Raw genomic sequence first — 22,105 nt, forward strand, 5'->3', positions numbered from 1 at the left:
AAGAAGAGACTGGACAGCCATTTGTCCAAAATGGTATAGGGTTTCCTGCCTGAGCAGAGGGTTGGACTAGATGATCTCCAAAGTCCCTTCCAACTTTACTATTATTATTATGGATCATCGCACAGTCAGCCAGATGTTCAGACTGGATTTGGCATTTTGTCTACCTATTGAGTCCTTACCAAGGACCTGGGATAGGCAGATGTGGATGTTTGATGGTATTAGAGATATGGTCACAAGATGGAAGCAGTTCCTAGTAAGGCCGCCTTTTGCAGTTGACTAATGGCAAATTTGTCAATGCCAATGGTGTTCAAGTGGTGCTCCAGTTGTTTTGGGAGTGCACCCAAGGCGCCTATGACTATTGGTACTACCCTTGCTTGCTTTTGCCACAGTCTTTCTATTTCTATTTGTAGGTCTTTGTATTTTGTTATCTTCTCCAGTTCTTTCTCTTCTATTCTGCTGTCTCCAGCACTGCCACGTCCACTATCCAGACTTTTTTGTCTTTCTTATCGACAATTGTTAAGTCTGGGGTGTTATGTTGCAGGTGCTTGTCTGTTTGAATTCTGAAGTCCCAGAGCAATTTAATTTTATCATTTTCTATGACTTTCTCTATTTTATGATCCCACCAGTTCTTGCTTACAGGCAAATGATATTTCTTGCAGATCTTCCAATGTACCATTGTTGCTACTTTGTCATGCCGCTGCTTGTAGTCAGTCTTCTTGCAGCAGCTTACCACTGTTTCTTCAGCTTCTTTGCATAGTCGGCACTTACTGTCTGTTGCTGTCTTCTCAATTTTGACTTTATATGCATTTGTCCTTAAGGCTTGGTCTTGTGCTATTATTATTATTATTATTATTATTATTATTATTATTATTATTTGATCATCGCACAGTCAGCCAGATGTTCAGACTGGATTTGGCATTTTGTCTACCTATCGAGTCCTTACCCAGGACCTGGGATAGGCAGATGTGGATGTTTGATGGTATTATTATTATTATTATTATTATATAGAAAGGTGAATCAACCTGTTCATATTATGCAAACAACTTTTACACATTACATGTATTTTTATCTATAAGCACCAAATCATTTGGGAGTTCCTAACTGGGGGAACCTGCAATAATTGTAAGAATCAAAGTGTATATCTTTCCAGCTTTCAGTGATTGTTAAATCCAAGGCCCATGGAACATAGTATGAACCCTGAGAATTTAAATATTTGAAAGAGCCATAGGACTAGATCCAATATCAGTAGAGAATACCACAGTCACACTGTACTTTACAGTCTAAATCAAGACTAATTGCCCTATTAGAATTAAGTAGGGATTTACTGGGATTTCTGTCCTTATAAATATAATTTGACAACACTTCTATGTGTGCATTTCTTGAAGTTTCTAGGAATACATTTTTTAAAAAAAATAGAGTCATTTTAAAATACACTGTCTGAAGCAACTATCTGTAAATTAACCTTTTCAACCTAAAGGTATTCAGGTATCCCTTTTCGCCCTATGTTTGCAATATACAAGGCTAAGAAGGCTGCAAGGGGTTCACAATTTCCAAGAGATCAGCAAATACTACCCAAGGAGCCATCTTTTTTAGGGAGGAAATATTCATTTTTTATAAGGGCTGATACTGGGCTGTATCAAATGCTACCCCAGTGACCTACTGTATAGAGTCTTTTAAATTTAATCATTTTTGGAAAAGGAAGCAGTTTGGCAATGTGGTTTCTCATGCAAGACTGATAAAAGCCACAGCTATTAAATGTTCTCTTAGACTGCTATTAAAGGTTAGAACCATAGAATCATATGGCTGGAAGGGAACATGAAGGTCTTCTAGACCAACCTCCTGCCCAAGGCATGAGTCTTTACATCATTCTGGACAAAGGTTGTCTAATCTTTTCTTGAAAACTTCCAGAGATGGAGCACTCACTGGGAAGCAAGCTGTGTCATTGATTAATCATTCTGTCAGGAAATTCTTCCAGGTAGGATCTCGTTTTGAAGAGCTTCCATCCATTACTTCTTTTCCTGCCCTCAAGTGCTTTGGAGAACAAATTGAGCCCCTCTTCCTTGTGACAATCCAAGTACTGGAAGACAGCTATCACCTCACCCTAAGCCTTCTCTTCATAACCTCTTAACCTCTTCCCCACTTCTTTTCCTCACAGTATTTATATCTTTAATGAAAATATGGGGATAACAAAGAGATTCTTGGAGTAGCAACAAATACTACTGGACTGGTTCAAATTATAAAGAGTGTGGAACAGTGAGTTTGAAACAGAATCATGGTCGTCAGCCTTCTAGAAAGACACTTGAACTGAAGGATGATATGATTAAACCTAGCATCCAGAAATGGCTCTGGCTTACTAATTTTAGACTCAGAATGTAATTAACTCTTTGCTCATGTTATACTTTGTATCCATGATTTCAGCTGCACTTTCATTTCATGCAAAAAAATAGGAATTTCTCCTTATTTGTATATCATTTATGTTTATTAACCACTTGGTAAGAACTTAAGTTCACTTCACTACTTTTGTGATACTAGGGCAGAATTACTGTTTTATTTTTCCATCTTCAAGTAAAGTATTGACATTCCAAGGAAAGTGGATTAATCTAGTTTTGCAAATTTCTACATCTCAGATCTGCTTTTGATTAGTTCCAAGGAATTTGTTATGGATGAAGCATTGGTTTGATAACTTGTTTCTAATGTTGACAAAGTAATCAAACTGAATTACAGATTCATTATGAATAAAAGGGATGTGTATGACATTCAGTTTTAATTAAAAGAGGAATATATAATGCTAGCAGCATTTCTATTAAGATTTCGTCAGTGTTGTTAATGATTCAGCCCCAATCTGACATTGTTATATTGATGTTTTTAATATTTATTGACATAGATCACATAGCTTGTGTTCTCATATTTTGTCAATTTTAGGTTTTATTTGTCTAAGAAACAAGTATTTAATTATTTTTTTAAAATTTTATTTGAACAAACTAAGAAAACATTGAAATAAACAAAACACCATAAAGTACAACTCTCCCCTCTCCCGAAAAAAAGCTACATAACAAAAATAAAATCCATCCTCTGTCCCAACAAGCCATAGTTGCATATATTCATAAATCAATTTATAATTTTAAGGAGATAATATTTTAAGCAGTATATGTCACGCCATGTTCATAAATCTATAAAATCCACTAGGATATACTGTATTTGTTTTTCATTTTTCTTTTTTTCTTTTCAACTAAAATTGCACATTTTAATTACCCGTATATGCCGGCGTATTAGGCGACCCGGCGTATAAAAAGACCCCCGTCTTTGTCGCTGAGCCGCATTCCTAGAACGTTGTCTTATACGTCGGAAACTACCAGTATTTCCGGCGTATAAGACGACTCGGCGTATAAGACGACCCCCGTCTTTGGCACCAAGTTTAGCGCTTCCGGAAGTCGTCTTATACGCCGGCATATACAGTACTGCAATTTTCCACACTTTTAAACAGCACTTGCCAAAGAAACATGCACTTAGCTGTTGAGTATTTCAGTGGAATAAACGTGAACCAAACATAAATTGAATGAATGTCTTGTGTTGTACCACTGTATGTATTCCAGACAATATAATCATTATACTGGAATTAATTAGTCTGAGGTTGGGATTATTACAGGCTACTATGTAATTTTTGAATCCCTTCAAAAAGTTTCAAACCAAAGGAGTAACTAAATAGGCCCTACTCACTCTTTTTTGGATTATCATCCTAGAATGCTGCTAAACCTGTGGCCCAGAGTCTCAGAAAATATTATTGTTCATAATATTACTTTAACTTGTTTGTTTCCTTTTGGCAAAAGGAGCAGGTGCTTTCCCAGCTTTAACAAGGTAATAAAACACCGGAAGTAATTTTCTATGTACTAATGGGACATTGTAAAGAGACTATAATATTTCCTTTTATTACAGGCTTTCTTTTTAGCATACTGCAATATAACAAAAAGAGACAGCTTTACATTCAGCTATACTTACATAGAATGCTAAATATTAAACAAAATATTTTTTTTCACAGATGTGGAAGATAAGCAATTCACTGTATCATAGGAGTTCAAATAGTGAAATGGATACTTTTCCCCAGTCTCACTTTCAAAAGTAACCTACTCCACTAATTTTATAACAAAGCCAGATACAATCTTGCCAATAACCAATTTTCACTGAAGAAAGTGGACAAGCTTCTTGATGTCTAGACTAAATCATGGACATTCCTTGGGAAATTAACAGGAACTTTTGGTCTAGGTTTACAATAATACTTTCAATTATGTAGAAGTAATCTAAGATTTTTGAGCATATGTTTAAATCCAGAGAACTCCAAAGTTTTGTATTATTACAACCCAGGGAAAGTCTTTGTTTTATGAAGAATATGTCAGTTTAAAACAAAAAAGGAAAATATATCATTCTGGAGTAGGAATTATATAAGTATATATATGAAAAGGCATCTATTTCCATATTAAAATAAGAACAATCTGATTAGTATTGCTGCATATCAATTTTGCCTCACTCTTCTGATTTTAAAAAGGATATTCTATTTTGTACTCATCCTCCAAATATTTTCTGTCAATCAGTATCATCTAGACATTTACAGATTTATAGGTGTTTGAAGAGCTACGTTTGCTAATTCTAGCTTTTTGCCTCCCTTTTTACAATAAAGTAGCAAAATCTGAAGTGGGCTTTTACAAATATTCATTGATAAGATTGTCTATTAATTATTATATAAGTATGCCGTTGCAACTTTAAAGGTAGAAGACATGTCACAGAATTTGCATATTCAGCATTAACTGTCATGTGCTTATTTGGTATTAGAGAGCAACAAATATGAAGTTTTTCCTTCCACTTTCAATCTGTCCTGGGTAGTTCCAAGTATTCTTCAACCTACAACCACAACTGAGCCCAAACTTTTGGTTGCTAAAGCGGGTCAATTGTAAATTTTTCCCCATGTTAGAATCTCTCTTGCCACAGCTGTTAAGTGAATCGCTGCAGTTAAGTTAGTAACACAAATCTGGCTTCCCCATTGACTTTGCTTGTCAGAAAATGGATGATGGTGATCACATGATCCTGGAACACCACAATTATTTATAATAAAGATGAAACAGTTGCCAAGCAGCCAAATTTTGATCATGTGACCTCAGGGATGCTACAACAGTTATAAATGTGAAAAACGGTCTTTTCACTTTTGTCAGTGCTGTTGTAACTTTGAATGGTCACTAAAGGAAGGGTTGTAAGTCAAGGACTACCTGTATTTATGCAAGTTTAGAGTCAGTTTGGTATAGTGGTTAGGACATCATGTTAGAAACCAGGAGACCATGAGTTCTAATCCTGCCTTGGGCACAAAGCCAGCTAGGTGACCTTAGAGCCAGTCACTCTATCTCAGCCCTAGAAAAAAGGCAACAGCAAATCACCTCTGAAAAACCTTGCCAAGAAAACTGTAGGAACTTGAAAGGTAGTTTGTGAGAATTGGACACACTGAACAAAAGAAAAAATGTATGCAAGTTTACTTGAATAGGTCCCTGATCACATGTGTATTTATTACTCTACTAGGAGTAAGGAGTCTTACAGAAAAACAAGCTCCAAACCCTAAAGGACTTAAAGATTATAACCAGCACTATGAATTTCACATGGACATAAACTAGCAGCCAATGTAACTCCTGAAATATTAGTGTTACATGACAATATTGGCTTGATCTTTTGAACATCCAGGCCACTACATTGTAGATTAGTTATTGTCAACATCCCTGGAAAGGAACGTCTGTCTTTTCCATTTCATTACCATCTTTACTACTCATGATTTTCTAATGTAGCTAGACTTTGCTTGTTATCCCTTCATCCAGCCCACCCAATTTCATGCAATTTCAGTCAGGTTAACTTCCCTTTGTCGTGTTCATTTCCCTTGGCTCAAACACTGTCATCTTCCCTTGCTTTTTAGACCTGAAAAATTAGCTAATAATCTTCAGTCCCCCAAACTGATTCCTTCTTACTACTCTCTGAAACATGGGACTAATCACTCTCCCACTATCCCAAGAATCTACTGTTACTCCCTAACAATTGGGGAAAAAGTATATCAGTTACAAATTGTGTTGCAAGATTGTCATAAATTATTTACATTCATCAGGCAGCAGGATTAAAACAATACTGGAACTATTTCCTCAAATAATACAAGGAAATTGTTGGCCTGTGCCATACTAAAATGTTATACCATAAGACTCTATTCCAGCAAACAGCAGAATTATGTATTGAAACAAAGAAGTATCTTTAAAAACATGGCACAATGCCACAGTATTATAAATAAAAATTACTCATGCATCAAGATGCTATCTAATCATACTGCTAAAAAGTCAGGTCTATGCCAAATCCTTTTTTTTTTCTCATGTAGCAGTAACATCCTTTTAAATCTCAACAGACCATTTAACCTTCTCATGAATGAAATCAGACTCACCCTTCCCATTTTCTATTCTCTGCTATTCTCTGCTAATTCCCATTTTTTCTTCTTACCCACTGCTTTCAAAAACAATATTAAATCAAAAGCCAAAATTAGCAATACCAACTTAATAAGTTTGTATAACATGTCATGCTAAAACAAATAAATCTTATTACGTGGTGCACTGATTTTCAATGTATGCTAAGACTTAATGCGATTCTGGTTTACCACATTGTGCTTATATACAGCAACTTTCTTCCTTTCATGAAATTTGTAGTCTTCAAGGTCTTGGAAAATATATTTCAATATTGTGATGTGTTCAGATAATGTTTTTACCTTTTATATCTTACAAATTCAAATTGTGAACTTAAAAACAAGACAGAAAGCATATAGACGCATTCAAATTCTGGCCCTAAAACAAGACTTTTAAGGATACCGAAGACAGCCAGGAAAACCAACAAGTGGATCATAGAACAAATCAATTAAGGATTTTCATTTAAAGCATGAATGATCAGGCACATACTATGATATTTTGAGCACATTATGCAAAGACCCAGTTTCCTGGAGAAGTCCACAATGCTGGGGAACGATGAAGGAAAGAGAAAAACAGGATGACCTGCAGCAAGGTGATTGGATTCAGCTCGGAGAGGAGTGAATGCACCAGCGAGAAAATTACAACATCGAGTCGAAGACAGATTATCTGAGAGAACTTCTATTTCCGAGGTCCCTGAGGGTCGACACCGACTGGATGTCACTTCATCAATCCTGAAGTTCTTCTTGGCTGAACTTTATTCCTCCTTAAGTAGGTGGCGCCCTCTCTAAAGACTTTCTTCCCGGAGCGCATGCGCTCCACGCGCAGGGCATCTTTTCCTTCAGCTCGCTAAAACCCGGAAGCATCCTTCAGTTGGCCGTGCGTGTGCCGTCTTTTCAGTTTTTTCTCCTTGTACTTCCCACAGCTGTTCTACCCCTCCTCAAGTTCCCGCCTCTTCTCAACCCCTTTCACTTTTTTTTAAATACCGCTGAGCTCTTCCCTATAAACTATATATATATATATATATATATAAAGGCAAGATCTCCCCCCCCATTAAATTTGCCGTTCCTTTTGATTGGCTGGTAGAAAACTTTCTGCCGCTGTTTTTCAAGAAGCGGAAGCGAGAGGCCGGCTGGCTGAAAGACTTGAGTGGCGTTTGTGTCTCGTTTCTCTCCCCACCCCTTCTTGGTTGCGGGGCGCGCGAGCCTAGAATAGAAGCGATCCAACGCTCTGAGCGCGCGGCAGGACGGAGGAGCGGGTGCGGATGGGTGAGCGCGCGCGGAGATAGTGGCGCAGAGGTGCACCGGGTCGCAAGCAAGCAAGCAAGCGAGGGAGAAACGACGGGAAGGGGAAGATAACCCAGTTACCCAGGAGAGTCGTGTCGAAACGAACGTGAAAATGCAGCCCAAATCCCGGCCACCCCAATAGCAAACGCCAAGCTTTCCTTTCTGACCTGCCCCCCCCCCGTTTTTAAAGCCCAAACCCACAACCCGGTTTCTCCACTTATTCTCGAAGCCTTCGTTATCGTTTCTGTTCTTTCAGTGCCATTAAACGGAGCTTTCGCCTTGACAGTATCCCTTTCCGGGTACTCTAATTAAGAGTACCCGGGCGACACACCTCTTTGCAAGTACAGCTCATCCAATTGCTAGGCTCCCTCCCATTTCTCTGCACCCAACAGAGAATTTCTAGAAGCCCTCCCCTATTAAGGCACTGGAGTATCCTCAGAAGCAGGAAAGCACCTGCCCCAACTGTGAATTGGCAGTTGACACCTGTGCAGGTATGAGCACCAAGAAAGTAGCTCTCATCACTGGCATTACTGGCCAGGTAGGTATAGTTGAACTTAGTTTCATCTAATGTTATAGAAAATATTGTATAACATGCTTTATTCAAGACAAAGTGGGGGGGGGGAGAGAAATTGGGTGCTTGGAAAATCACTGGAGAAAGGAGATCTATGCAGATTATTTATTTATCCATCACCCATCCATTTATCCATCACATTTTTACACTGCCCGTCTCACCTAAGTGATTCTGGGCAGCTTATAGTAAAATATTAAATGCTGCATTTACTTACTGGTGTTTCCTGCAATGCATTCCTAAGGACAACCATGGCAATGAATACATTTGTTCATAGGTATGTTATAAGGTTATTTGATGTTGACTGTGTATCTAGTTCAATATTTATGTATTGTTTTGAAACATTTCAATGTGCTGTTTTTTCCCCACTTGTAATATTTTTAACAGAGGATTCCAAAAAATGGGCATTACTAAATGCAAAAGTCTATTTTTTTAACTTACAGGTTGTCATGGTCCCATTTCATAAATCTTTATTTTTTAATGGTATATATTTGCAAAGGGGTAATTTTTGTATTTCATATAAGCAGGGTAAAATAATTCCTATATGGAGGAACCACTTCCATACAAGAATATGTAATATGAGAAGTTCCCCTTAAGTATATTGTGCTTGGAATTGCCCAAGTGTCATGGTTTTTTGCTCATTTAATAGAATGATCTAAAGGAAAAAAACGTTTACATCTCCTTGGTAGCATGTTTAGTAATTACTAAAAGAGTTACTAGAATTTTATAGAAGTCACATCCTGGAATGTTTTTGATAGGTAATCAGAACTGATCATATTTTATTATTTGAAAGTGCATTTTCAATATGCAGACAGGCTGCCTGCAAAATGGCTAGCACTTGGACTGCTGGTGCCTGGTCCCTTTAAGACCTCTCTCTAGCCACCAGCAGCCTGTGGCTGTAAAAGCTGAGCAGATAGGCAGCTGAGTACAGTGGTTTTGCTTAGAAAATGAGAGGGAAGGTGTTTGGTTTTTTTTGTCTTTTTATGGAATTAAAGGAGCCTAAAGCAGCCTAAGGCAAATAGAAGAGTTGGTGTTTGCCAGCTGTAGGGCTGATCTGGGTATATGTAAAGAACAGGTGACAAATGCTCTTCATTTTTATTAGTTCAAAGGTCCATGATAGCTCTACCAGTAAAGTGTTGAGCAATAGGCGGTGGCTTTTGTTTCTTTGCACAGTTTATTCATATCCTTGTGATTTATAAATGGATCCAAAATGATCCAGGAAGTAGTTGATAAATTATATCTTGGCAATCTATTTCAACATCTGGGTTTAAATTGAGATGAAGACAACTGAGTTTAATCAAGAAGAATGATAATTGCCAACTGGTCCTGTTCTCTTTTTCTAACATTTATTTATTTAATTGATCAAAGTTATATGTTGCCTGTATCATAACTCTAGGCCAGGCATGTCAAACTGACCGCCCACGGGCCAGATGCATCACGCCGAAACTGCACCCACCCCATTGCCGGCAATGGGGAAAAAGTCCCAACGTGACGTTGCAAGTTTGACATGCCTGCTCTAGGCAGTTTACAGAGTAGAATACTTAATGGCCAAACAACAATAAAAAAATGCAACTAATGTCAAATGACAATAGAATGACAAAACATCCAAAGCAAAGCAAATAACGTAAGCATCTACAAAGCAGTACAGAATGTGCATCTTTATTGAATTATCACAGAATTAGTAAAGGCGATACTGACATGTTCTATACAGATATAATAGAAACAAAGCACTGTGCTTTGCCTGTTTTGAGGTAGAGTTGGACTTCAATAATTACTGCAACAATGGACTTCCAGTGCCCCCATTATGCTAGTCCTGCAATAATAACTCTTTTAGGCTCAGTTATATCAAAAATTCAGAAAATGCCTAAGTTAACTCTGCTGGCGTGTTACACATAACCCCCATCCTGAACAGAAGAAAAACAATTCTTTATATACTCATTTATTTTTTTAAAAAGTACAGTCCAATCATGTGTGCGTTTACCGGGATCTGTTGTGTCCTGCTTATCTTCAGGGAGTGTTCTCTTTCTGTTGACAAGCCCCTGTAGCAGCTCCAGGTCACACAAAGCCTTCATTCTTAAAGTGGCTTTGGAAAACTTTTGACTGCCTCTGCAGCCTCTGAAAACTGCACTAAAGAATATTCTTGTGTGATTTTCAGGGGCTCTGGTGACTGTTCAAGAGCACAGCCCTCCTCTGAGACTTCTAGAGGCCAGATGAGAACACATCTAATTCTTGCACAACCTGTTGTAAGAGCAGGTTGTGCTTTCTAGAATATTTGTTTTCAGGTCGGTGAATGCTAGTGTGTCAGCAAGAATGTTGCGGTATGTCACCTTGGACATATGTGTCGTAAGTTTGCCATAACTGCTAAATTCTGCACTTCCAGACTGGGACTGCAGAGCCATCACCATATTCACAGATGAACTGCACAATAGGATGTCTTCTTCAAACTGAGAAATAAATTGTACTTGCATTTCATGGGGCTGATTTTTTTTTTAATAAATGACGTTACAAAGCTGTGGAACTAGCTAGTTACAACTAACTTAAATTGCATAGATTTCATTGAGTCTTCTGTATGTGTCAGGGTAAAAATGGATTCATGTCATTTGTGCATGGCTAAATAATTTATTAATAATGCTACTAAACTAAACCAAACTATCCATGTTTTCTTCTGTAATATAAGGGCAAATTTGGAAAAAAGTAATATTAAATATTCCTAACATAGGCCTTGTAAGCCAATTAGGGGGAAATGTTTGCAGTTATGAAAGTAATGTAATGATTTGGAATTACATATACCAAAGTGAAGGTAAGGGAATACATAACCAAATATTCGATATTTTGCTCTTATTCAAATAATCAAACTTGTTTAATTTATGTTTATCTGAATTATTCTGAATGAGTCAAATTCAATTTGATTTCAGTTGCTGATTCAGTCAAGGTCTCTGAAGTTATTCACATTGGATTGCCAAACTGGACTTTTAAATTCAGCCATAGTTTATTCAATCCAGGAAAAAGTGATTGACTTATTGAATTGTTGGATTATTTTGTATCATTAAACTGATTACTATCAAATGGATGATCCAATTTAGAAAGCTGAGTATTTTGGACATACGACTGAATTATCACCAAGTAAATTTTTGCATAGACTTACCTTCATAGCAACATTATTTCTAAGACCCAAAGTGCTAAAAATGGGACAAGAGTCTAATTTTCTAATTTGAAAATTAGAATAGTCTAATAATCTGGTTACAGATTGGAATTGAGATCTGGGAAACCTGGGTTCATGTGCCAACTTGGTGCTGAAGTCACTTTCTTATGCCTGGATTTGTATATAACAAATAAGTGTGAAGTCTGTCTGTCCAGGAAAATCTGTTGAACAGAATGGTAAACATGTTATTATCTCAGCAGAGCTTATATATAGTTCTTAATATATTATCATAGGAATTCTTGGAAAGTCAAGAAATAAGGAATAATTCCTTACTTTTAGTTAAATGTATTGGTTAAATCAAAATAAACTATGTGAGTTAGGAATCTAAAATTCTGTTCTATGGTGTGTGTTCTTTTTGTCTCTCTATGGAAAATAGAAATTATTTTTTTTCCAAGGACAATCTAAGTTCAGATTACATTTGCAACAATTGTAATCATCATTATCTAGATTGTATTTTATTATCTTGGGAATGAATATGTAGACTGAAAAATTAAATGATTCTTGTTATTGCCAAAGTTTATAAACCTTGGAATTGAATTTGGAGAATGAACATGTGATCCATTGCATGATGCAATGGACCAAGAATTTAGGGTATAATATAATGCTTCCATCATGGGAAAACGAATTAGATGAATGGTTTAAAATTTACATGAAATTATAATCTAAAATATTTTTTTAATAAAATGATGTGTCATTGGCATTTAACACCTAAAAAACTGTCAAAGTAGTACAAAGATACTTTAAATATATGTTGGAAAGAAATATTGGGTAAGATTCATATTTTAATGCAGAAGTTCCTTAAAATGAGTATTAAAAATTGATTCTATTTTTATACTCATTTTAAGGAACTTCTGCATTAAAATATGAATCTTACCCAATATTTATTTTCTTTTAGGCTTTAGGATTAGATACGTTTGTTGTTACAGAAATGACTGATATGGACTAGTACGTGAAAGTAAAAAGTTGAGGCTGTAATGTTACTACTTTTTACTGCACTAAAAGGAGTCGGAAGTCAATATTTCTTGTTTATCCCCTCTTTACCATACATTGCTTTCTTTTCCCTTTTTTCTTCCCCCTTTTTCCCATCATTTTCACTTTCTTTTGAATATTACTGTACATCTTAATAAACTTAATAAAATTATTATTAAAAAGGCAATTAAGTGATTCTGCATATGAAAACCAATTGAAGACATAATAAAATTAGCCAGTATTCTCTAATATAAATTACCAACATTTAAATGAAACGATTACTCTTCCTTTTTCTTGCTGAGTTTTGGAACAAGGATACCATCAATTGAGATTTCTGTTTGGAGACAGAAGATTAGCTTACATTGTGAAAGCTCCTGCTCAAGAGTGTGTATTAATGGACAGTAACTTTTTTTTACCAAAGTATATAATCACTGATGTGATATTTTTTTCTTCGTTATAATCCTTTTATAATTTTGAAGTCCTGAAGAAGAGCCAGGATAACTCTACAGTTGTCATTCATTTAAAAATCTGTATAAGCTGAAATGAGTTAAAACCTGCTAACGTGTCCTTAAAAATATTCATGTCTGGTAATATTAATATTGTACCCCTATTATATGTTTCATATTAAATTTTCTTTTTCTGTTTTGTTTTAATATCAAATGGAAACTCAAGGCATTTGAGTTTATTAATTCCAAGTAAAAGATCTTTCTTGCACCATGGCCCATATCTGAAGCCACAAGAACATTCTCCTCAATTTCTCTCTTAGTTATCTTAAAAAAAAAAAAATAGAACACCGAAGAGGCAGGATGGAAGAAAAAGTTAGTGTCTAGACCTATATTGTCATGGAGAGTTATATAATGCTGAAAGCAGCACATATACTAATACAACTATACAGGAAACTCAGTTCCAGAATTAATGGCATTGGTTTCTAATAGGTTCACCCAAGATCTTATTTCTTTATTGAAAAATCTGGACAAATCTTTTCTCAGTTATGTCTGACAAGACATGTACTATTGATCCCCACAAGGCAAAATGCTCAGTATTCAGCTGTTTGTTTGTTTATTTGTTTGTTTGATCGATCGATCGATTGATTGATTGACTGTTTGAAACTTTTTGACACTCATAGTGATTATGTTCACAGTGACATACTATTGAGGTTTTGTCCAAACTTTTGTGACCTTTCCTGCAGCTTCCCACAAAGAAGTCAAGGGGGAAGCAGTTAAGAAAGGTCACAAGTTGCTGCAGTAAGATGATCCTGCCACTCTTTTTCCCAAGAAGTCCACTACAGAGTAAGTTCCAGAGATCTTGTACTCCATATCCCCATCCACCATCCACACTCTCTAATAAATGCCTGCCTGTGACAACCATGCATCCTTCCCCCCACTCCTTATGTGAGACTCTCACCTCTTCCTGCTAAATCAGGGGTCTTCAAACTTGACCCTTTTATGACTTGTGGACTTCAACTCCCAGAATTCCTTGGGCAGCATGCCTGGATGAGGAATTCTGGGAGTTGAAGTCCACAAGTCATAAAAGGGCCAAGTTTGAAGACCCCTGTGCTAAATGTTCCAAGTAACCTGGGGTTATGAGAACAACCTAGGCTGCTACGATTGCCATTGCTAAGCAATGAGATCACATGATGCCATTCTGGTTGTGAATGTTCTTTGTGGTACCCATATAGTCTCCTAATAGTCTCATAGCATCCTAATCCATTGATGGCTTCTACTTTCCTTCTGCGTGCTTCATTTGTTTGATATAATTGATTTGGTTGAGTCATGTCCCAAACTTAGAAGTATATGCTATGTATAGGGTAATAATATGGTTGGGTCACCACATCTCTCAAGTCAGCAAATCAATAAGTATGTTTTTTTTTTCAATATGTAACTTGGGTTTTTTCCCCTTAACAAAACAGAGACTGCTGTATTCATGACTATGAATGGTATAGTGATAAACATATCGAGGGCTGGAGATTTTAAGTGGTTAAGCCATAATATTTGCTTCCTTGGGTTAGAACTGCATTATTTCAGAAATGCTGCTCAAGCACTAAATAATGTTATTAACATTTATTAGGATGTTATGTTTTATAATCAATTACATATGGGAAACTAGTTTAAAACAATGTTGTTATGAATGGGGTTTTGCCAGTATATATTCTTGCATTTGAGCTAGTCTAGATCTCATCTAGAGATCTAGACTAGCAGAGTCAGGAGGTATTTTGCCATTCCATTTGTATAGTTAAAGTAGATGGATTTCAGTTTATAACACTCAAGATTGCTGTCAAGTTGCCTGAAAAGGGATATTCCACCATTTGTATTCTGTAGTCTTATTTAATTTGGCTTGTAACTTTTAGCCAGGGAGTTCTTTACGTTCTTTGTTAGCATCCCAGGTGCTGTAACAAATAAACATAATACATGAAGGAAGACGGCATACATTTGTCTTTAAAGAGGATTATCATTATACTTATTCCACAGAAGACTATAATGGTTACATTGGAAATGGACAATTTATAAACTAGTATTTAACTTCCAGTGATAGTTAACTTGATTCAGAGTTTGATTCTTGGTTTGATTAGAACTTTCTCAGAAGGAACAGAAATGAAGAAGGCGAATATACTTGTGCCAGGATAATGTTGTAGGATCCAATCTGGGTCAGTCACCGGGATCAGAGATTTTTAATCTTCTGAGCTTTTGGACTCGTGCTGGAGCCCGTCTTCAAGAAACTTCTCTTTAGCCATGAGATGGAAGACTCTACGATTTCCCAGACCAAGGCAATAGCTAGGAGGGAGTGTGTCAGCTTTGGTTGATATGTCAACTGCATCCTTTCCTGGAAGAAAATGCTCTTAGCACTCCACTGGCCAATCTTAGCCAGCGTTGATAATATAGTTAGTATTATTTAATATTCATAACCTGTCCTGTATTACAGTAGTGTCAGAAAGCTACCATTAAAGAATTCGGAAGTTAAATGGGACTTCAGATGACGTTGCACCTTGAATCATCTGCAAGTTTGTTTCTGGGTAATATACAAAGTGCTAGTTATTGCCCTACTCTATTTGGCTTGGTTCCCTGCTTCTGAAATAGTGCATTCCCTCCTACCTGTTGCTCATTGAGGTCCTCTGAGGATATTGGGCAACAGTTGCCATTGATTTGTCTCATGATGGCTCAACTTCAAGCTTTCCCTGTAATTGCTGTACTTCTTTAGAAGGAAGTCCCTGTGCCAAATTGAGATGTATATCCTCTTTGTTCACTTTTTGAAAGATCTTAAGTTTTCAGCTTTGGATATTAGCTGCTGTTAATATCTTTACTTTTAATTGTTATTGTAAATCACAAGAAACCTCAGCAATTGGTGCCCAAATAATAATAAGAAGAAATAAAGGAACAAAATGATATTTACAGTTAACAGTGCATAATAGGAAGGAGGAAATGCTGTGTGGGAATGCTAGGTTTGTCATTAAGAACATTTTGTGATTGTATCCATCTAGATTTCTGTCTGTCTGTTGCATTTGTATCTAACCTTTTTACTGGGAATTCTCACAACCGCATGAAGGTTTTCTGCACAAAGGCAGTGGAGGGATTCAGCTGGTTCGCACTGGTTCGGCAGAACCTGTAGCTAATTTTTGTTGACTTTGGCGAACTGGCTGAAGCCCTATTCCTTTTTCGTAAGACCTACAGTAGAACAGACTGCCAGAAGTGCGTGGATGCTGCTTCTGGAGGTCTGTTCTGAGCCTCGGAGGCCTGGGGGAGGTCTCCCAGGCCCCAAATGGCCCACCCGAAGTGCGTGGACGCCACTTCCGGAAGTCCGTTCTGAGCCTCAGAGGCCCAGGCCCGGAATAGACTTCTGGAAGTGGCGTCCACACAGAGAACCGGTTGTTCAGGTATTTGAATTACATCACTGCACAAAAGACATGATCCAAAGTTATTATGAAGTGTATGGTTATGTGGAGATTTGAAGTTCACTCTCTGCAGATTAATTTATATATATTTTACCTGATATAGCTATGAGGAATCTTAGATTACATCCAGAGTAGTGTTTAATAGGATTCCACTCATAATCCTGAATTCAATATACCTGTGGTAAAGAAAGTATGGAGAGTTGGGAGAGACTCAAGTGCTACAAAATGGATAACCACATGTCTTCTGTAAAAGGGATTACTCCTTCCTTCACAGACCAGTCAGTCTGATTCTGGCCCTTTATTTGGAAATAAATGAATGCAAAATAAATAATTGTTTAGTATTACAAGAGTTTAACACAGATATAAGTTTGAAAACCAAACCTATGTATTTCATGTACTTTTATATTTCCAGCAACTGAGTTTGTTCTCTCCCACCTGTGTTTTGGGAATAAGTGATATGATGAGTCCTTACTCACTATCTAAAACAAAGACAGAACAATATCTGAGGAAGAGGCAAAAATGTTTAGACTCAGTTACACACATATACACCTTCCCTCCACCCACCTCTCTCTACATATTATTATTTGTTTTAGAAAGAATGAGTTTAGAAATGGTTCAAAGGAAATAACAAAATAATTTATGTGACCACGAAAAAGCTGCAGTGGGTTTTAGTAAAGCAACATTCACAAGTCCTTTACTTAGAACAATTAAAATCAAATCAATCAAAAGCTACTTACCTATATTAGGAAAATGATAGAAGTTTTTTTTAAATATGCTTCAATAATTGCTGCCTTTTTTCACATTTGTACCATTACTGCATAAACCGGAAACCAGAGCTTTCATGCCTGACTTCCTGTAATTAAGCTACTCTAGACAGATTTCGACCAGGCATTGTATAATAGATACATTGTTGAATTATTGTGAGTGTTTTGAGGCTCCCTTTCTTTGATTTCTCACTTTTAAACGGCATTCTGTGTACATTAAGATTATTGTGTATATATCATATCATCCTGCAACTTTTTTGGAAGTGTTGTTTATTATTGGAATGAAAAATCATTTTGTCATAATTTATATTTTCTTTTTTTAAGTCTGGTTTATTAGAGACAGCCGTTTTAGGTCTAGTTATGGGGTCTGTGAGAAGGGAAATAAGCATTAAACTTTCATACACATGGAACAATGTTAATGTATTCATAAAATAATTACTTTTATTTATGTTACATGTTGTAGAGAGAACTAGTTTTAAGATCATATATATTTTTAGTCATATAAATGTAAATAACGTGTATTCTTTGAAACTAATGCAGAGTTCATAAAGGTACTTTTCTGAATAGCAGTTACATAAATAAGATATAATTTTGATGTACATTTAGTCTGGGATATAGAATCTAAGTTCAATTAATGTATTTTTCTACTTTTGAAAATGTATCTTACATTAGACAGCAAGTATATATTTTCATAACAAATGTTACTTGCTTATATCTCTAATGCATTGCACCATATTTTTGAAAGAGGCTCTGACATTTTTCTCCACTAAGTCACCCTCATACAGATCTTTCTCTTAGATATGAAAGTAGATCACTGGTAACTCTCACCTAGCTGGTTGCAAATTAAAGGTTTAAGTTGGTGCTTTCCAAACCTTTTCCTTGATTACCCAATACCACTTATCAAAAAGTACTTTTCACCTAATATAGGTACAACCTATGACCACAATTGAGCCTAAAATTTCTGTTGTTAAGTGACTTTTGCCCCATTTTGTGACTTTTCTTGCCACAGTTGTTAAGTGAATCACTGCAGTTGATAAGTTAGTAACCCAGTCTGGCTTTCCCATTGATTTTGCTTGTCAAAAGGTGATCATATGACCTTGGGACACAGCAGTGTTCATAAATATGAACCAGTTGCCAAGCATCTGAATTTTGATCACATGATCATGGGGATGCTGCGTAACTGAATAATGGTCATAAGTCACATTTTTCAGCGCTGTTGTAACTTTGAACGGTCACTAAACGTACTGTTGTAAATCGAGGACTACCTGTACAACACTCTTTCCTCCTTCTATTTTCTCCTCAACAACAACAACCCAAAGCCACCCAACTGGCTTTCAGGCCTAAAGCAGGATTAGAACTCATAGTCTCCTGGTTTATAGTCTGATGCCTTCACCACTAGTCAAAATTGGCTCCTGTTATGATTGGGTAATGGTGTTGTTGCCCAAAGAAAAAACACTTTTACCCAATTTTGAGTGACTTACTCAGGTTTGGGAAACATTGGTTTAGGAAATGGTAATATAGTAATCTATCCAAGTTAGACTGAAGTTTGTTGACTTACACTTGATTCTGTTTCTTGAAAGTTGTCTCTTGCTAGATAGGAGGGGGCAAATACTTAGGTCAGAATAGTATCTGATTTATTTATTATTTTGTATCCTGCCTTTTTTATTTTTATAAATAATGCAAAGTGGCAAACATATACAATGTGCTTTCCCCCTCCTATTTGCCCTACAATAACAACTCTGTGAGGTGGGTTGGGCTGAGAGTCTGTGACTGGGCCAAAGTCACCCAACTGGCTTTCGTGGTTAAGATGGGACTTGAACTCATGGTTTCCTGTTTTCCAGCCTGTTGTCTTAACCACTAGGCCAAACTGGCTGTGATAATGTTATAGTAGAAGAATACTATTATGTTTCACATCAAATGGACTTAACTGTTTACAGTCTTGGATTAAAATACTGTATATATCTTCATATCATTGTTTTAAGTATAACTTCTGTGCAGTGGTGGGATTCAGCCAGTTTGTACCGGTTTGGTAGAACCAGTAGCTAGATTTTGCTGCATTCGGAGAACTGGCTGGCTTCCAGAAGTCCAGTCTAGGCCTCGGAGGCCTAGAACGGCCCACCGGAACTGCATGGATGCCACTTCTGGAAGTCTGTTCTAGCCTCAGAGGCCCAGGCCTGCATCGAATAAGAGAACCAGTTGTTCAGGCATTTGAATTCCACCACTGCCTCTGTGTTAAAAATAATGAAATGATGAGAAAGAATAGCCTCTTAGCATTCCTTAACCTATTCTTTCTTTTAAACATAAATGTGTAGGTAGCCATTTGTGCAAGTATATGCATAAATAAGATATCGGCATATAATTTATATTCTGCTGAGATTATGCTTCCTAATCACTCTTGTCATTTATTCACTCCACAAAATGAGAAATTAAGTTTATTAAAAAAAAGTTAGAATAAGTTCAATTTCTAAATGAGCTACAAAACAATCTCAAGTATGTTCAATGAAGTTAAATTGGATTTTTATAGATAGATAGATAATGTAGAATTTTTTGGTGTCTTTGTTATATCATTTTTAAAAAAAACTGTATTAAACAATAGTATACTATTATTAGCTAATAAAAATGAAAGCTAAGAAAAGAAACAAAGATTGCCCTTTTATTTTCTGTTGCACTATTTAAATAATGTTTTAGAAAGGTAATATTTTTATTAATTGTCATTTAGCCTGATAAATAAATTGCCATAATGTGGATTGTGGATTTTGTATGTATGTGACCATCGTGATTTTTATGGGACACATTAAGTATTTACTACACTGCTCTTTGGGATCATTTTTAAGGTTTTCATTCCCACTGCTGTATAATATATTGTACTGTATTGGTATGAGAAGGGAAGTCTTAATGTTTTGGATAGGTAGCTGAAAAAACAAACAGTTAAATACATTAATGCATAATTATGAACAGCAAGAAAATATATTCTATGAGTAGTTCAGATCTGACATGTTATTCAGTGTTAGGAACAAAATAGCTGTTTCTCTGCAACAGAAAATTATTCTGACTTTTTAAAAACAAAAATAGAGGCAAAGTTTGTTTTAAATTCACAGTCTGCACAAGTAAGATCTATTTCCTCTTAGGAAGCTAATTTCTTTAGAACTGGGTTAGATGTATTTAAGTATACAAAATACAAATCAGCTACCTTTTTTGGAGGGTTAAACAGCCTATGTTTTAAGATATGCTAAATGAAAGCCTTTGATTTTTTTTTTCTGTGCTGTTGACAGGGCAGTAGGATATGAGTCAGAAATGAGTTTTTGCTGGATTTGCATAAGGATGTAATGTATAGTGCAGGCATTACATGTATTAGGAGGTTTATATTCATAAGGTGAAAGGATTGGGAGTCGTGATGCAAGTATTTAATAGCAGATTGCCACTTTTTCCAGTTATTAATACAATTTTTAAAACTTGAATAAAATTGTTATTAGTGGTTTGTAAATTAAAGGAAGGGCTGAAGTATGAATTAAAACACAGCATTAATCAAGATATAATGTTACAACGTTTTATGTAAATCTTCTGCTATTTAAAATAAACAGAAAGAGTAACAGGACATATGTATTATTTTATTCTACTATTTTTAGGTATTCAATTGCATGCCATTAAATACAGTGTTTCTCTAACATCTCCTTCTAGATCAGCGGTTCTCAACCTGTGGGTCGCGACCCCATTTGGGGTCGATCGACCATTTCACGGGGGTCGCCAAACAACGCGATCCGCCATTTTTTTGTCAGGGGGCGCCGCCGCGCATGTGTGCCGCGCAGGAGGCGGCATCGCACATGCGTGCCGTGCAGGGGGCGGCACCGCACACGCGCGCCGTGCAGGGGACGGCACCGCGCATGCGCGCCATGCAGGGGCGGCACCGCGCAGGGGGTGGCACCGCGCATGCGCGCCGCCTGCTTATGTCCGGGGTCGCCATATAAAAAGGTTGAGAACCACTGTTCTAGATGAAAGGAAAGCACTAAGAAAGTCTAGTTCTAAATATGAGTACTCACAAATTAATTCCACTGATGTTAGTGTAACTTGGTTCCAAGTAAACTTGTTTCAGTCTTGATATAGGAGATTGAAATATTTTTACTTAACGATATTTAGTTTGGTTTACTTCTATGCAAATGATTTTTAAAGAATCTCTAAAATTTCTAAACTTTGACTTCATTATTATTACAGAAACACATTTGCTTATTAATATAGAGCTATTATATTAAATGTAAATTTGTATCTTCCATCTTGAGTTCTCAAATATATTATGCTTAGGTGTATTATGAATGTATAAATGAAATTATGTATAAGGTATATAAATGAATTTGTGGCATGGTTAAAAATGTCCATAGACTAGTTTGTTCATCAATGAACCAGTTCTTTTATAAATAAAATATGGTCTCTTAAGGATTAGAAATTTAAAAGTGGACTGCAATTTATGAAAATTACGAGATGATAAATTTGTTGTTCTCACCTGGAAATAGAAAAGTGTAATAGAATTTATAATTAAATTATCTAGTACTATATTATACTAAGAAGAACGTATCATTTTATTTAAATTACTTGTCCTGCACATAAGACTCTCCTACTTTTCAGATAAAGTGGTAGGAAGTAATCTTGTCCCATTTCCTTTTTCTCTGTATTCCTGAAAAGATGGTTCGGAGGATAGCAAATCCTCCATAAGAATCTAAATAGCACTGGGAAATGCAAGAAGAGGAAGTCTGGCTAAATAATTTCCTACTTTCTCCCAATGGGAGAGCGAACTGAATCTCCTCATTCCTATGTAACAAAGAAGCATTTTTGTTGTTTGAGGGGCAGCCACAAGGAAGAGGGGGGGGTCAACCTATTCTCCAAAGCATCTGAAGGCATGACAAGAAGCAATGGCTAGAAACTAATCAAGGAAAGAAGCAAACTAGAACTAAGGATAAATTTTGTTAGAGCA

General features: G+C 36.4%; 1 protein-coding gene and 1 long non-coding RNA gene across 3 annotated transcripts in view; one reads left to right on the forward strand and one right to left on the reverse strand.

The window, feature by feature from the left end:
- The first annotated feature begins 7,337 nt into the window (after nt 1–7,337).
- Nucleotides 7,338–22,105, forward strand: part of GMDS (GDP-mannose 4,6-dehydratase) — a 273,055-nt gene continuing 258,287 nt past the window's right edge. The window contains exon 1 of one of the 2 annotated variants that reach the window (XM_039319712.1): nt 7,338–8,291. In XM_039319712.1, the coding sequence (XP_039175646.1) occupies nt 8,247–8,291 (45 nt within the window). In that variant the 5' untranslated portion in view covers nt 7,338–8,246. The remainder of the gene's footprint in view (nt 8,292–22,105) is intronic. The other variant, XM_039319713.1, reaches the window with a different exon arrangement.
- LOC120297275 lies at nt 14,538–17,688 on the reverse strand. Its single transcript, XR_005553756.1, has 3 exons — nt 17,116–17,688; nt 16,473–16,554; nt 14,538–15,312 (listed from the first exon to the last, which is right to left on the reverse strand). It is a non-coding gene; the product is annotated as an uncharacterized LOC120297275 (long non-coding RNA).

The sequence above is a fragment of the Crotalus tigris genome, unplaced genomic scaffold, assembly GCF_016545835.1.
Source record: "Crotalus tigris isolate CLP2741 ecotype Arizona unplaced genomic scaffold, ASM1654583v1 scf7180000023608.1681014, whole genome shotgun sequence".
Taxonomy (NCBI): Eukaryota; Metazoa; Chordata; class Lepidosauria; order Squamata; family Viperidae; genus Crotalus; species Crotalus tigris.